Raw genomic sequence first — 13,381 nt, forward strand, 5'->3', positions numbered from 1 at the left:
GGAGATGGTCACGGTTGTCCAGGAGGTCCCGATGGCCAGGGGAGCTGGGCAGGTGTCGGGCCCTGGCTGGGGGGTCCCTGGGACCTCGCTCCCTTTCCCTCCCCCTTCCCCAGGGTCCTCCTGTGGCCGGGAGCACTGTTCACCCCGCGGGCTGCGAAGGCAGGATGCCCTCTAGAGAGGCCTACTCCAGAACTCAAAATAGCATGAAATTTAATTTTCCGCCTATTTGACAAGGCTGGGTCCGGGCCCCAGTCAGCAGCAGAGATAAGGGTCCCGGGGCCCGGGGGCGAGCCAGCTGCGCCCGCACAAACACTCCACGGTCCCCGGGCAGGCTGCGTGCAGGTGAGGCCGGGGGTGTGCTCCCCCCTCGGGGCCCTGGTTGCCGGGCGCTAAAGCAAACGGGCTCTATTTGCCCAGTCTGCGATGACAATGCTGTTGCCAAATATTTGCCAGCTCCTGGCGGCTGCAGAGCGCAGCTATAAATGCTCGTGTCCAGGTGGAGGGTGTGCCTGTGGATCGAGAGCTGTGGCCCCGGCCAGGTAGGAGCCAGGGCCTGGGGGAGGTGGGCGCTGCTGGGGACCACCACAGCACTGGGGACTTGGGGAGTCTGTGAGTCCTTCTGCCCAGGGCTCTGCGGGGACCACCCACCCCGGGAGAGTCCTGCTGGCCCAGGGCTGGGCCGGCATCCGGGCAGACGGCCATGGGAGGGCACCTGCGTCTGGGCTGTCCGTGAGCAGTCAGCCCCAAAGTCCAGCACTCAGGACACTGGACGTCTCCTGTGATGGGGACCCCAGCACTTGAGTGAGATCAGAACCACAGCTGGGCCGGCCAGGTCGGGGGGCCTCGCAGCTCGCCTTCTGGACAGCCAGCGGGAGACATCCTGACCCCGAGGAACGCCTGTCTCAGTGCGGTGGATGCTCCCCGCAGCCCTTCCCGCTCCCGCAGCCTCCCCCTCCCTGCAGCCGACTCCCTCCCTCCGCCCTCTGGCCGCAGGCTCTGGACAAGATGGGTTCAGGCTACCTGGCCCCAGGGACACCCATGAGGAGGGGTTGAGTAGCCCTTGTCTGTGTGGTGGGCTCTACCTGGCGGCTAGCCCAGAAGAGAGCTGCACCCCACAGTCCCCGCCCAGACACCCTCCTGCCAGGCCCCTGATCCAGATACCTCCCTTGAGTCATCCTGGCCAAGTGCAGTGGCCCCTGGAGCCCACCCCTCCAGGGACCTCCCACCCCTCCAGGGACCTCCCACCCCAGCCGCCTTCACCATCACAGAGGCACCCCAGTTAGGGCCACCGGGGTGCTGCCTCCCGCTCCCTTGGGACTGTGACGGCCCGGAAGAACCCCGCAGGGGCTGCGGCTCTGGGCTCAGTCACGGCTGACGCCTCCACTTTGATCAAGAGCCATGGTTCTGATTCAAAGCAGCCTGACCTGGGGCCCAGCTCTGGCTCAGCAGCCCCAGCCCCCTGCCCTGGCCTGCGGGGGTGCCTGCCCACCTACCTGTCTTCTCCAAGCCCCGTCCCCAGGGACTGCCCTCTCCCACCCAGCATCCTCCCCTCCCAAGTGACCACAATTCTAGTGTCCCTACAATGTCCCTGTGTCCCCAACTGCCCCCCATGACAGGACCCCACTGCTCCCACCCACTGACCATCCTGGGCCAGCCGTCCAGCAGGTCTCAGCCCCTGGCCAGCCATTCCCCTCATGCCACGGCCATGCGGCCACAGCGCCCACCCCGTCTCTCTCCACGCCTCACTCTGGTGGCAATCCGTGCCCTCGGCAAGCACAACGGGGAGCCCAGGAGCTGAGGAACGTCTCTGGGGGAGGCCACAGATGGGTGGGATCCGAGTGCAGCAATCCAGGGTGGCGGGGGCATGGCCAGGCCTGACAGGGAACCTGCTCCTCTGCCTCCCTCCCTAGCCGGAACCTGCTGCCCCGGAGGCCCCAGAAGCGTGGGACGTGCGGAGATGGCCGCCGGTGTGATCCGGACCCTGTGCGACTTCCAGCTGCCCCTGCTGCGCCACCACCCCTTCCTGCCCTCAGATCCAGAGCCCCCGGAGACTTCGGAGGAGGAAGAGGAGGAGGAGGAGGAGGGGGAGGGGGAGGAGGGGGAGGAGGGGGAGGAGGGGGAGGAGGGGGAGGAGGGGGAGGAGGGGGAGGAGGAGGGCGAGGGGCTGGAGGGCTGCAGCCAGATCCTCCCGAACTCAGGCCGGGCAGAGGCCGCGGAGGAGGCAGCCCCTCAGGGTCCCAGCAGCCCCGAGATGCCGCTGCAGCTGCTACGCTTCTCAGAGCTCATCAGCGACGACATCCAGCGGTACTTTGGCCGCAAGGACAAGGCGCAGGACCCAGATGCCTGCGACGTGTACGCCGACAGCCGCCCAGCCGGCAGCACTGCCCGGGAGCTCTACCACGCGGACCTGGTGCGTCTGGCCCGAGGCGGGTCCCTGGAAGACGAGCACACCCCGGAGCCCGGGGTCTCCCAAGGGCAGGTGCGCAGGCCGGGCCTCAGCGGGGACAGGACGCAGCCCCTGGGACCCCTGGCCGAGCTCTTCGACTACGGGCTGCAGCAGTACTGGGGGTCCAGGGCGGCGGCCAGCTGGAGCCTGAGGCTGGAGCGGAAGTACGGCCACATCACCCCCATGGCCCAGAGGAAGCTGCCCCCGTCCTTCTGGAAGGAGCCGACCCCTAGCCCCCTGGGCCTGCTGCACCCTGGCACGCCCGACTTCAGCGACCTGCTGGCCAGCTGGTCAGCCGAGGCCTGTCCTGAGCTGCCCGGCAGGGGAACCCCAGCCCTGGAAGGGGCACAGCCAGCCGAGGCCTAGCGAGGCACTGGGGTCGGAGTCAGCTGGCGGCAGCGGGGCCGCCCCTGAGGCACTGGACTCTCCTCCCATCCTCCTGGGAAGAGCCTCCTCCGTCCCTCCTTGGAGAGGCAGGAAGAGGGGCCCACTGCCCGACCGAGACAGCAGACAAGGGCTGTCTCCTCCACAGATGCTGGAAGGTTCTCCCACTGCAGGGTGCTGGGCTGGAGTGGCTCTGAGGCAGAGCCAGAGAGCCCCAGGCCAGGAAGCGTCCCCGGGTCCTCCTCACGACCCGGGCAGGGCAGCTCACTGGGGCTCCTGGCGGGGGCAGGCCTAGGTGCTTCTGGGCAGGCCCCAGCCCAGCCCCTTCCACCCCGGGGGGCTCTGGCAGCCCTAGGGGGCCTGGCAGGGAAGGAGAGGGGCTGCTGAAGTGCTAGGAAAAGCAACAGCCTGAAGCCAGGCTGGGCTTGGGCAGGACAGGGAGAGTTGTGGGGCTCAAGAGACTGGCTCCCTCCAGCCTTGGGCACCCCCACTGCCCAGGGCCTCGCCACCCCTCTCACCCCCCAGGCCCTGGGGAGGCTGTTCACTGGCACGCATCGGGGAACCTCAGCTCTAATGAGTACAAGGCTGGTTCGTTTATTTCTGGATAAAGAGCGAGGGTGTGAGCTGTTGCACCTGCTCCTGGCTGTGGGGCTTCTCTGGGACCCCTCCTGGCCTCCGCGGGGCCCTGAGCTTTATGAGGGACGCCTTCCACCGCAGCCACCTGTCCGGAGATGTGGCACGTGGCCCCTGCACCCCTGCCCCACCCCCCACAGCCCACCTGCTGCCCGCGGGCCCCCAGCCCCAAACCCCGACTCTTTGGACCCAAAGGCCCAGGAGGCCGCGCCGGGATCCCTGCTGCCCACCTCACCGCCTGGTACACGCCCCAGCAGTTCACGGGTACCACCTCGTTTGGCGCCGTGTCCTTGATGAAGACTTGCAGCCTTGCCAGGGATGGGAGCAGCTTCCGGCTGCCCAGCGGCGTCTGCGGGCTCTCCTGACTGCGCAGCCGCAGCACGCTCTCCCGCAGGGCGGCCATCTCCTGTGTGCGCTGTGGGACGGGGATGCCCGTGTCACCCAGGAGCCAGACCTCTGGGCAGGGGATGGCAAACGGGGTTTATCTCCCACCGGGAGCCTGGAAGTCATTTATCTTCAGGGAAACCATGCCCATCGCCAGACACTTGGACAGATGGACACTGGTGCCTGCAGCAGGGCAAGCGGGGAGGTGGCAGGGCCGGGGGAGTGGGTGGGAGCTGGGCGGTGCCGGCCGGGCAGGGCCTCTTCTCACCAGCCGGGCCTCAGTGTTGAACCTGAGGTTCTGGATGGTCTTGCTGGCCTGGACGCAGTTTTCCAGCTTCATTATTTGGTTCTGAAACTAAACACGGCCCCAATTAAGCCACAGACAGGGCCAGTCTGCTGGCATCCTGCTGTCCCCACGGGTGCCCCCATATCCGCTTACAGCTTGGGCAGGGGCCACCCGCTGAGATGCTGGTCCTCACCCCCCACCCCCACAGGGCCTGGGACAAGCTCCGCTGAGGAAGGGGCAGCCTGAGAGTGGCCCTGCGGGGGCCTGGCCAGGGCTCAGGGTTGCTTCAGCCCTCGTGGCTGCACACGGACGCCCCAGTGTGGGGGCTCCAGGCAAAGTGCCTCCGCTTAGAACTTCCAGAGGCTGAGACAAGCTGGGGTGGCCCAAGGCAACTGGGTTTGTTTTTTGTTTTTGAGAGAGTTTCGCTCTCGTCACCCAGGCTGGAGTGCAATGGTGCGATCTCGGCTCACCGCAACCTCCACCTTCTGGGTTCGAGCGATTCTCCTGCCTCAGTCTCCCAAGTAGCTGGGACTACAGGCGCCGCCACCACGCCCGGCTAGTTTTTGTGTTTTTAGTAGAGACGGGGTTTCTCTGTGTTGGTCAGGCTGGTCTCAAACTCCCGACCTCAGGTGATCCGCCCGCCTTGGCCTCCCGAAGCGCTGGGGTTATGGGTATAAGCCACCGACCGCGCCTGGCCTCTCACAGGTGGTTTTCTGAGCGTCTCCTGCCGGCTGGAAAACGCCCCCTAGGCCGGGGGTCCTGCCTCTCTGCACGGCTGCCCCGTCTGAACCCAACGGCTCCCCCTCTCTCCCAGCTGGGTGCGGGCAGACCCAGGACTACCGTGGCCAGCTTGCCCTGCATCTCCGCGATCTTCCGCCCAGGGCTGTCTTCCTTCAGCAGCTGCACGGACGACAGCAGCGTGGCCAGCTCCTGCCGCAGGGCCCCAACCTCGAACTCCCTGCGGGCACCAGAGGCTGGGGCTGGCTGTGGGGTGTGCTCGGGGGTAGGGCCAGGACCGGGGACACAGGCTACTCCCACAGCCACCACAGGGTTAAGGAGGCTCGAGGGGGCTCAGCTCTGTCACCCCTCCAGGAGGGAAGGTGGTAGAGGGAGAGTTCTCAGAGGCTGCCCCAGGGTGGCAGGGTGAGCTCAGTGCTGGGCCAGGCCCAGGCTCAGGGGGAACGGATCTGTCATGACACCAGGGAGCTTGTGGAGAGCAGCGTGGGGACTGGCCCCGCCCAGTGATGGTCAGCAGAGCCCCTGCCCCTCTCCCAGGGCCCCGGAGGCTATACCTGGCCTTGCCTTCGGCGGAAATCCTGAGGTCCGAATCACTCTTGTGGAGCAGGCACTTGTCCGAGACGCCCTCTATCTGAGCACAGAGCCGGGAGCGGGCACAGTCTAGGACCAGCCTTGGCCTCGGCGCCCACACAGCGAGAGGGAGGAGGCGAGAGGACGGGCGCGGTGGGGGAGGGTCCCGCGCCAAAGTACACCGAGTCTGGCTGTGCCTTCACCCACCTGCTGGGGGAGGCCATCCACCTTCTCCCGCACCCCCCGCAGGTGCGCGACGACCTCCTTCTGCCACCTGGCCAGGTCCTCCAGAGACTTCCTCTCTGCACCTTCCCATTCGGTCTTTGCCTGGGATACAGATGCCCAGTGAGGGACAGAGCCCAGAGAGGGAGGACAGACGGATGGATGGACAGACATGGGGAGCTCTGGGGGCAGGCGGCCCTCACCCCCACTTCTGACTCTGAGACATTTGTGCACAGGCCTGCAGGCAGCCGGGGTGGCCTGGCCAAGCACGCTCTGGAGACACACATGCCAGGCAGGGCCTGGGCAGCCGAGGGCCCGTGGGGGCTGTTCCAACCACACAGGTGCCCGAGGGAGGCAGGGCAGGCCCCAGTGGGATCCAGCCCCGGGACGCAGGGTGTCTGACGCAGCACGCATGCGTCAGGGGATGAGCGGGAACCCGGGAGCGGTGTCCACGCGATGCACATTACGCGGTGGTGGGAGGGCGAAGCTCTGTGCACGAGGCCCCGAGGAGCGGGAAACGGGATGCCCGCGGGTGTTACCGCCGCAGCGGCCGCGCGGTACATGGTGACGTTTCCTGGAAACGTCCAGAACAGGCACCCCCGAGACAGGCAGGGACCCGGCAGTCGCCAGGGGAAGTGGGGATGGGAATGACGGCGGACGGACAGTGCTGGGGTTCTTTCTGGCGGAGGAATGCTCTGAAACTGTGAATGGACACACGGAACTCACGGAACCGTACGCGTTCGCGGGTGAACCGTGTGGGGAGTGAGTCCGTTTCAACAGAGCTGTTACAAAGTGAACAAGAGCAGGAGGGGCGGAGGCCGCCTGTCTGCCCCTCTGTGGCTGCCCGCATGGCTGGGCCGTGGGCCGAGGCTGCTCAGCGGCCGTCCCGCCCCACACGGGAATCTCTGGGACTCGGGGTCTCCCGGGCCCGAGGGACAGTCGCTGGGTGATGGGAGGCTTGGGACTGGCCTGTCCAGCCTCTCCCCTGGGGACAGTGGTGGGCTGAGAGCCGGTGGGGTGGGGACTCCCCATAGCCCTGCCTGCCCTCTGCTGCCTGGCGCACCTCAGACAGCCTGAGGCCCAGCATCTGCTCCTGCAGATCCAGCCGGCTGCTCAGAGCCGGGAGGCGGCCACTCAGCTCCTTTAACTGCCCGGCCAGCTGCGCCACCGATGCCTCCAGAGCCCGGTTTTTCTCTCGGAGCTGAAGGGGGACAGGTGGGTGTGGGGAGGCCTGGGTGAGCGCCCATCCTGTGTGCATGGGGGACCCCGTTGGGGACGTGTTGCGCTACCCCCTCACCAGCACCAGCTCGCCATGCATCTCCTGCCGGGCCAGCTCGCGGGCCAGCTGTGCGGCCTCCAGGTTCTCCTGCACATAGGCAGCCAGCTCCCCGGCCCGGCTCTCCTCCAGGCGCCCCTTGGCATCCCTAGGGGTTGGGGGACACATAGATGCCCTCAGCAGAGCCTGCCCACCCCTCAGCCCTGGGCTAGGGAGGGAAGCTTGGCTGCAGGCTCCGGAACCTCCCAGGAGACCCTGGGATCGGAAGATGGGGTGCGGTCACAGTGCCACCACGACAGGGGTTCACTCCCCATGGCCACAGCCGAATGCCCCAGGGAGAGCAGGCTAGGTGAGGGATGGGAGGCCCCACGGGAGCACGGGAGGGAGGAGGAGCCGCACTGTCCGGCTGCAGCCCTCGGGGTCAAGCACTCTGCTGGGGGGAGGCAAGGTCATTCCCTGCTGAGTCGGCCACCGCGGCCCCCTCCTGAGTGGGACTTGGGGGTCTCCCCACCTGACAGCACCTGAGGCCCCAGGACACCCACCAGGCCTTCGCCTCAGCCAGCAGGACGCGGTTCAGCGATGCCTGGTTCTGCTGCACGAACTTGGTCAGCTGGGCCACGGCTGCATCCAGGCCCTGGCACTGCTCCAGGAGGTGGCTCTCCTGCCAAGGGGTGGAGGCCGCCCTGAGACCCACACCCCAGCCCCGGCCCCACCTGTCCGCCGCCCGGCCGGCCCCACCTCATGCTGCCCCTGCAGGGCCCGCAGGCGCTCCTCCATCAGCCCCCGAAGCTTCTCCCACCGGCTCTCCAGCTCGCCCCGCAGGCTGCCCTCCAGCCTCAGCCGCGAGCTCTCCGAGGCCTTCATTCTCTGTGGCGAGACCCCACGGTCAGCCGCAGGTCTGCGTCTGGAAAGTGGGGCGGGGCAGGCCGGCCGCGGGCAGGCTCCCACCTTCTCCAGGGCCAGGAAGCTCTTCTGCAGGAAGCCACACAGCTTGGCCTCCCTCTTCAGGAAGCGTAGGCTCACCTCTTCGCCGAGCTTGGTCACCTGGGCCTGGGGCGGAGGCACATTGTCCCGTGTGCAGCCTCTGCTGGACACGCAGCCCGTCCCCCTCCTGCCTGTGGTCTCCATCAGAGTTGGGGTCCCCTGCTGTCCCCGAGCCCAGCAGAGCCAGGCCCACCACACCCTCAGCCAGGAGAAAGCCAGGGCGGGCAGCACCGCTCTGTACCCAGACGACCGACCAGGCTTGGGTTCGTGAAGCACTGGAAGGCCACGCTCACGTGGGGACCACACACACTTGGCACCCACCACCGATGCCGCCCAGGGAAGGCCCCCCAGCCACCACCAGGCCCCGACAGGGAAGCAGGGATGTCACACGGGTGTCCCCATGCACAGGGAGCCAGGCAAGCTGGGCAGAGCCTCGGGGCCTTGTCTCCACCCCAACAGCTGCTTTCCTGCTGCACTGAGGGTCTGAAGGTGAGGGGAGAGGGGAGGTGCAGCCGACCCAGTCCCTGCGTCTCATACACCCAAAGGGCAGGCAGGCGGCACAGGCCTTCGTCAGCCACGGAGAGGCGCCTCCCGGGAAGCTTCCTCTCTGGTCGAGCCCCTGCTGGCCTCCTGCCCCCCGGAAGCCACCTTAGAGTAGATATTTTTCTGTAAAAAGCCAGATGGTACAAGTTCCACCCTCGTGGGATCTCTGTTGTAACCCTCTCAGCACGGCGGTTACAGCCCCCACAGGAGACACTGACAACATGTAAAAAATGTTCCTGTGTGCCAATAAAACTTTATTTACAAAAACAAGCAGTGGCTGGCACAATGACTCACACCTGTAATCCCAGCACTTTGGGAGGCCTACGTGGGTGGATCACCTGAGGTCAGGAGTTCAACACCAGCCTGGCCAACATGGTGAAACCCTGTATCTACTAAAACTACAAAAATTAACCAGACATGGATAGCTGTCTGTAATCCCAGCTACTCTGGAGGCTGAGGCAGGAGAATCACTTGAACCTGGGAGATGGAGGTTGCAGTGAGCTGAGATCAGGCCACTGTACTCCAACCTGGGCGACAGAGCGAGACTGTCCGGGAAAAAAATAAATTAAAAAAAAGGCCAGGCGCGGTGGCTCACGTCTGAAATCCCAACACTTTGGGAGGCTGAGGCAAGCAGATCATGAGGTCAGGAGATCGAGACCATCCTGGCTAACATGGGGAAACCCTGTCTCTACTAAAAATATAAAAAAATTAGCCGGGCATGGTGGTGGGCACCTGTAGTCCCAGCTACTCGGGAGGCTGAGGCAGGAGAATGGCATGAACCCAGGAGGTGGAGCTTACAGTAAGCTGAGACAGCGCCACTGCACTCCAGCCTGGGCGGCAGAGCGAGACTCCGTCTCGAAAAAGAAAAGAAAAGAAAACTTTTTGGGAGGCTGAGGCAGGAGGATCACTTGAGCCTAGGAGTTTGAGACCATCCTGGGCAACACAGTGAGACCTGGTCTCTACAAAACATCAAAAAATTAGCCAGGCGGGCCAGGCGCCGTGGTTCACGCCTGTAATCCCAGCACTTTGGGAGGCCGAGGCGGGCAGATCACAAAGTCAGGAGCTCGAGACCATCCTGGCTAACACGGTGAAAACCCATCTCTACTAAAAATACAAAAAATTAACCAGGTGTGGTGTCAGGCACCTGTAGTCCCAGCTACTTGGGAGGCTGAGGCAGGAGAATGGCGTGATCCTGGGAGGCGGAGCTTGCAGTGAGCCGAGATCGCGCCACTGCGCTCCAGCCTAGGCGAGAGAGCGAGACTCTGTCTCAAAAGAAAAAAAAAAAAATTAGCTGGGTATGGTGGCATGCACCCGCAGTCCTAGCAACTTGGAAGGCTGAGGCAGGAGGGTCACTTGAACCTGGGGGGCTGAGGCTGCAGTGAGCTGTGATCGTAGCACTGCACTCCAGCCTGAGCAACCAGGCAATACCCCGTCTCAAAACCAGAAACGAGGGTCGGCCTGACTCTGGCCCTCTGCCTCTGGCCCTAGAGAACACTCAGACACCCAGGCTCAGGGAAAGGCAGACGCCCTCGTGAGCGGCAGCTCCCCCACACCTGGCACCTTGGGAATCCTCAGCCCAGCACCTCTGCCTGCCCCACACACCCACTCAATAACTTCCCAAAGGGCAGTGAGAGGGAGGCTGCCAGCTCCAGGTAGCAGAGCTATGTGGGCGACTGCTGGGGCGTCCCGGCAGTCCTGGCCCCGCACCCAGCGTACTGCCTGATGCGCACGGGAGCTGGCTGCAGTCCCCGGTCTCTATTTGTGGAGCTCAGACCTGAGTTGCTGAAATGTGCGGCTGCCCGGTCCCCTCCCCACCTGTAGCGGAGGCCCCTGCTGAGGCCACAGCGGGAGGAGGAGCCGCTCCGGCCCCATGGTTGGGACCCCGGGTTCTAGGAACTCGTGTCAAGGAACGCGAACTCTGCTTTGCGTGCAGGGAAAGGTGGAGCCTGAAAGTGGCCGTGGAAGGGGCTTCAGGGCTGCGGGCGATCTGTTGATCCAGGCGGGCGCCGGCTGTGTGGGGAGGGGTGGAGGCGGCAGGACACAAGCAGCTTCCTGGGATGAAGGACAGCCAGATGCGCAGCTGCCGGCCCCACGTGGCGACTCAGCTTTTTATTTTTTGAGATGGGGTCTTGCTGTGTTGCCCAGGCTGGTCTTGACTTCCCAGGCACAAGTGACCCTCCTGCCTCGGCCTGCCAAAGTGCTGGGATTACAGGCGTGTGCCACTGCACATGGCCTGAGCTTTTGTTTTTTTGTTTTGTTTTGTTTTTTGAAATGGAGTCTCGCTCTGTCACCAGGCTGGAATGCAGTGGTGTGATCTCAGCTTACTGCAACCTCCTCCTCCTGGGTTCAAGCGATCCTCCTGCCTCAGCCTTCCCGAGTAGCTGGGACTACAGGCGCCCGCCAGCACGCCCGGCTAATTTTTTGTATTTTTAGTAGAGATGGTGTTTTGCCACGTTGGCCAGGCTGGTCCTTGAACTCTTGACCTTGTGATCTGCCTGTCTTGGCCTCCCAAAGTGCTGGGATTACAGGCGTGAGCCACTGCGCCCGACTGGCCTGAGCTTTTGAAATGGGGCACGTATGGCTGAGGAACTGAGTTTTAAATCGTCTACAGCTGTAGCTGATTTCAATGGACACGGCCGTGATGGTTGGGGTGTCCTCCTCGGCCCTCTGGGCGGCCCCCACCGAAGGCTGGGCCTGGTGGTACCTGCATCCTGGCCACCTCCAGGTCCACCCTCCGGCTGCTGTCCTCCTGGTTCTTCTGCAGGGCGCCGCAGGCCACCTCCCGGCCCTGCTCCTCCTGCTGCAGCAAGTCGGTCAGCTTGGCCAGCCTAGAGAAACCGGCTGCAGTCACACCAGCCCAGCTGGCCGGAGGACCCAGCAGGGTGAGGCTGACCCACAGGCTGGCCAGGCAGGAGGTGTACGACCCCCACCCCCTGCCCCCAGGAAAACAGAGGAACGAGAAACACAGCACTGGTGGTGGGGAAGGGCTGCTGTGAGTCTCTTCCTCACGGAGGGTCCGCAGCGGGCCCAGGCTCCCAGCACACTCGGCACTGAGGGTGGGTGCCCCGCTGGGTCACAAGGACACACAGCAGGGAGACCCGTGTCTTGGCTCGGCCAGGGACTCTCAAACGACCCCAGGCAAGCTCCAGAGCAGCCGCGGGCGGTGGGCGCCCACCTGAGGCCGGCCTCCTGCTCGGCGCCCCTTCTCTCTGCCTCCTGCTGCGCCTGCCTCCTCCTGAGCTGAGTCAAGGCTTCCCGGACCTCCACCAGCCTGGGACACAACAAGCCACTCCCGAGAGGCCCAGGGGCTGAGCAGCCTCTGGGGGCTGTGGGTCTGGCCAAGGGGCCCCTGCGGCCACCTCCCACGGCTTTCCTGGGCCTCTGAGGGCCGCCCAGGCACGTACAAACCCGGCCCTTTCTAGCTGGACCTGGATGTGTATCCCTTACTCCAGCGACACCCGCGGGAGATGTGGATCCCCCAACGCACCTGCCACTGCTTTCCCCCCGCCGCCCCCCCGCCCCGGGCCTGTCCCCTGCGTGTGTGGGAGGTACCTTTTGTCCAGGGCCTGCATCTGGTTCTGGAGACCAGAGAACTGCGAGGAGGAAGAGGAGGCTGTGGGCTGGACCTAGGCCCGGGTCTGGCACCTGCCCCTGGAGTCCACCCAGCTCTGGCACCACTGGCCCCTGGGAGCTCTGGGCCTGGACAGCAGGGGTGAGCTGGGCTCCAGGCCCAGAAGCAGCTGCCCCCAACACCCAGGAAAGGGGCAGCTGGACCTGCGGGTGAGGGAGCCGCTCACCTCCGGCGCCTCCTTCTCAGGGGCCTGGGCTGCCGGCCGCACCTCCTGCTGCAGCTGCCTCAGCTCTGAGCCCTGTAGCTGCACGCGGGCCCGCACCTGGAGCAGCTCCCGCAGCAGGCTCCGTGTGGTGCGCTCACAGCGCTGCTTGTGCTCCCGCAGGCACGCCACCTCGGCCTGCAGCTCCACCGCCCTGGCCAGGGCGAGAGTGGGCGAGTCTGGCGGTGACCGCCGTGGAGACAGAGGCTGAGGCGGCGGCGGTGTGGTCCTCCCGCCCCAGCGTCCCCCGCAGGGCTCACCACTGCTCCAGCTGGTTCCAGCGTTTGGCGGTGTCCTGCTCAGGGACAGAGGCCGTGGATGGCGGGTGGCTGGACTCACACCTCTCCGAGAGCTCCTCCAGGCTCAAGGTCTCGGGGCTGGTCAGGTCTCCTGCCAGGAGGAGCCCCAGGTCTTCCAGGGTGATGGCGCTCAGCTGGGAAGGGCCCGACGCCCCTGAGGGGCCAATGTCGGCCGGCTCTGCAAGGAGGCGTCTTGGGAGTTCGCCCCTTGGGGTCCAGCTCCCACTGGAGCTTACGGGAACGGGGCCCCAAACCCCTGCAGGACCCTTGCCCACCACCCAGAGCTCAACACGTCTCCCTGAGTCACACAGGATCCAGAGGGGCTTGGCTCAGACAAGTCCAGGGCCCTGCCTGAAGACACACAGCACTGGGCGGCAGAAACACGCAGCACCCCACCTGGCCAGCTTGTGGGAGCCCGGGGTCAGAAGCAGAGCGGTCCCCACCCTCACACCTGTGGCAGGCCCCTCCCCGGGCCGGCTCCTCCACTCCGCCCTCAGCTCCGGCTCACCTGACATGGCTGCTGGGCTGCACCGGCCACTCTGCCCGCGGCTGTGGCCTGGGCCTGGGGCCTCTGAGGTTGCCCAGAGCTGGGCACAGGCTGGAGGGGTCAGGGGCCAGAGGAAGTCCCGTGAAAGCTCTGGGCCTTGAGGGATGAGCTGCTGCCGTCGTCTGGCTGCCTTCCCGGGGACCGTGGTTCCCAGAGGGTCAGATAATACATTGGCACCAAAAAGGACGGTGCTGTACCACAGCTCTCCTCGGGGGAGCCCCTAAAAGACAGCACTA

At 65.4% G+C, this 13,381-nt stretch overlaps 2 protein-coding genes across 26 annotated transcripts in view; one reads left to right on the forward strand and one right to left on the reverse strand.

The window, feature by feature from the left end:
• The first annotated feature begins 465 nt into the window (after positions 1-465).
• PERCC1 (proline and glutamate rich with coiled coil 1) lies at positions 466-3,467 on the forward strand. Its single transcript, XM_028840690.2, has 2 exons — positions 466-539; positions 1,911-3,467. The coding sequence occupies exon 2, from the start codon at positions 1,958-1,960 to the stop codon at positions 2,810-2,812; it is 855 nt and encodes a 284-aa protein (XP_028696523.2). The 5' UTR covers positions 466-539; positions 1,911-1,957; the 3' UTR covers positions 2,813-3,467.
• The window catches only part of CCDC154 (coiled-coil domain containing 154), a 30,857-nt gene continuing 20,700 nt past the window's right edge, over positions 3,225-13,381 (reverse strand). For 2 of the 25 annotated variants that reach the window (XM_077985134.1, XM_015125275.3), the window contains exons 2-18: positions 13,107-13,378; positions 12,560-12,776; positions 12,264-12,453; positions 12,019-12,059; positions 11,642-11,737; positions 11,171-11,294; positions 7,888-7,989; positions 7,678-7,806; positions 7,482-7,600; positions 6,961-7,087; positions 6,727-6,864; positions 5,649-5,768; positions 5,426-5,502; positions 4,974-5,091; positions 4,116-4,202; positions 3,735-3,878; positions 3,225-3,551 (exon numbers count right to left, since the gene is read on the reverse strand). In XM_077985134.1, the coding sequence (XP_077841260.1) occupies positions 3,372-3,551; positions 3,735-3,878; positions 4,116-4,202; positions 4,974-5,091; positions 5,426-5,502; positions 5,649-5,768; positions 6,727-6,864; positions 6,961-7,087; positions 7,482-7,600; positions 7,678-7,806; positions 7,888-7,989; positions 11,171-11,294; positions 11,642-11,737; positions 12,019-12,059; positions 12,264-12,453; positions 12,560-12,776; positions 13,107-13,113 (2,016 nt within the window). In that variant the 5' untranslated portion in view covers positions 13,114-13,378 and the 3' untranslated portion in view covers positions 3,225-3,371. Of the gene's footprint in view, positions 3,879-4,115; positions 4,203-4,973; positions 5,092-5,425; positions 5,503-5,648; positions 5,769-6,726; positions 6,865-6,960; positions 7,088-7,481; positions 7,601-7,677; positions 7,990-11,170; positions 11,295-11,641; positions 11,738-12,018; positions 12,060-12,263; positions 12,454-12,559; positions 12,777-13,106; positions 13,379-13,381 lie in introns of all 25 variants that reach the window. The other 23 variants (XM_077985135.1, XM_077985136.1, XM_077985127.1 and 20 more) reach the window with 20 other exon arrangements.

This window comes from Macaca mulatta, chromosome 20 (assembly GCF_049350105.2).
Source record: "Macaca mulatta isolate MMU2019108-1 chromosome 20, T2T-MMU8v2.0, whole genome shotgun sequence".
In the NCBI taxonomy this organism is placed as follows: Eukaryota; Metazoa; Chordata; class Mammalia; order Primates; family Cercopithecidae; genus Macaca; species Macaca mulatta.

Excerpts from the sequence above, each read along its gene's own strand:
- PERCC1 (XM_028840690.2), top strand. The coding sequence starts at position 1,958 with ATGGCCGCCGGTGTGATCCGGACCCTGTGCGACTTCCAGCTGCCCCTG.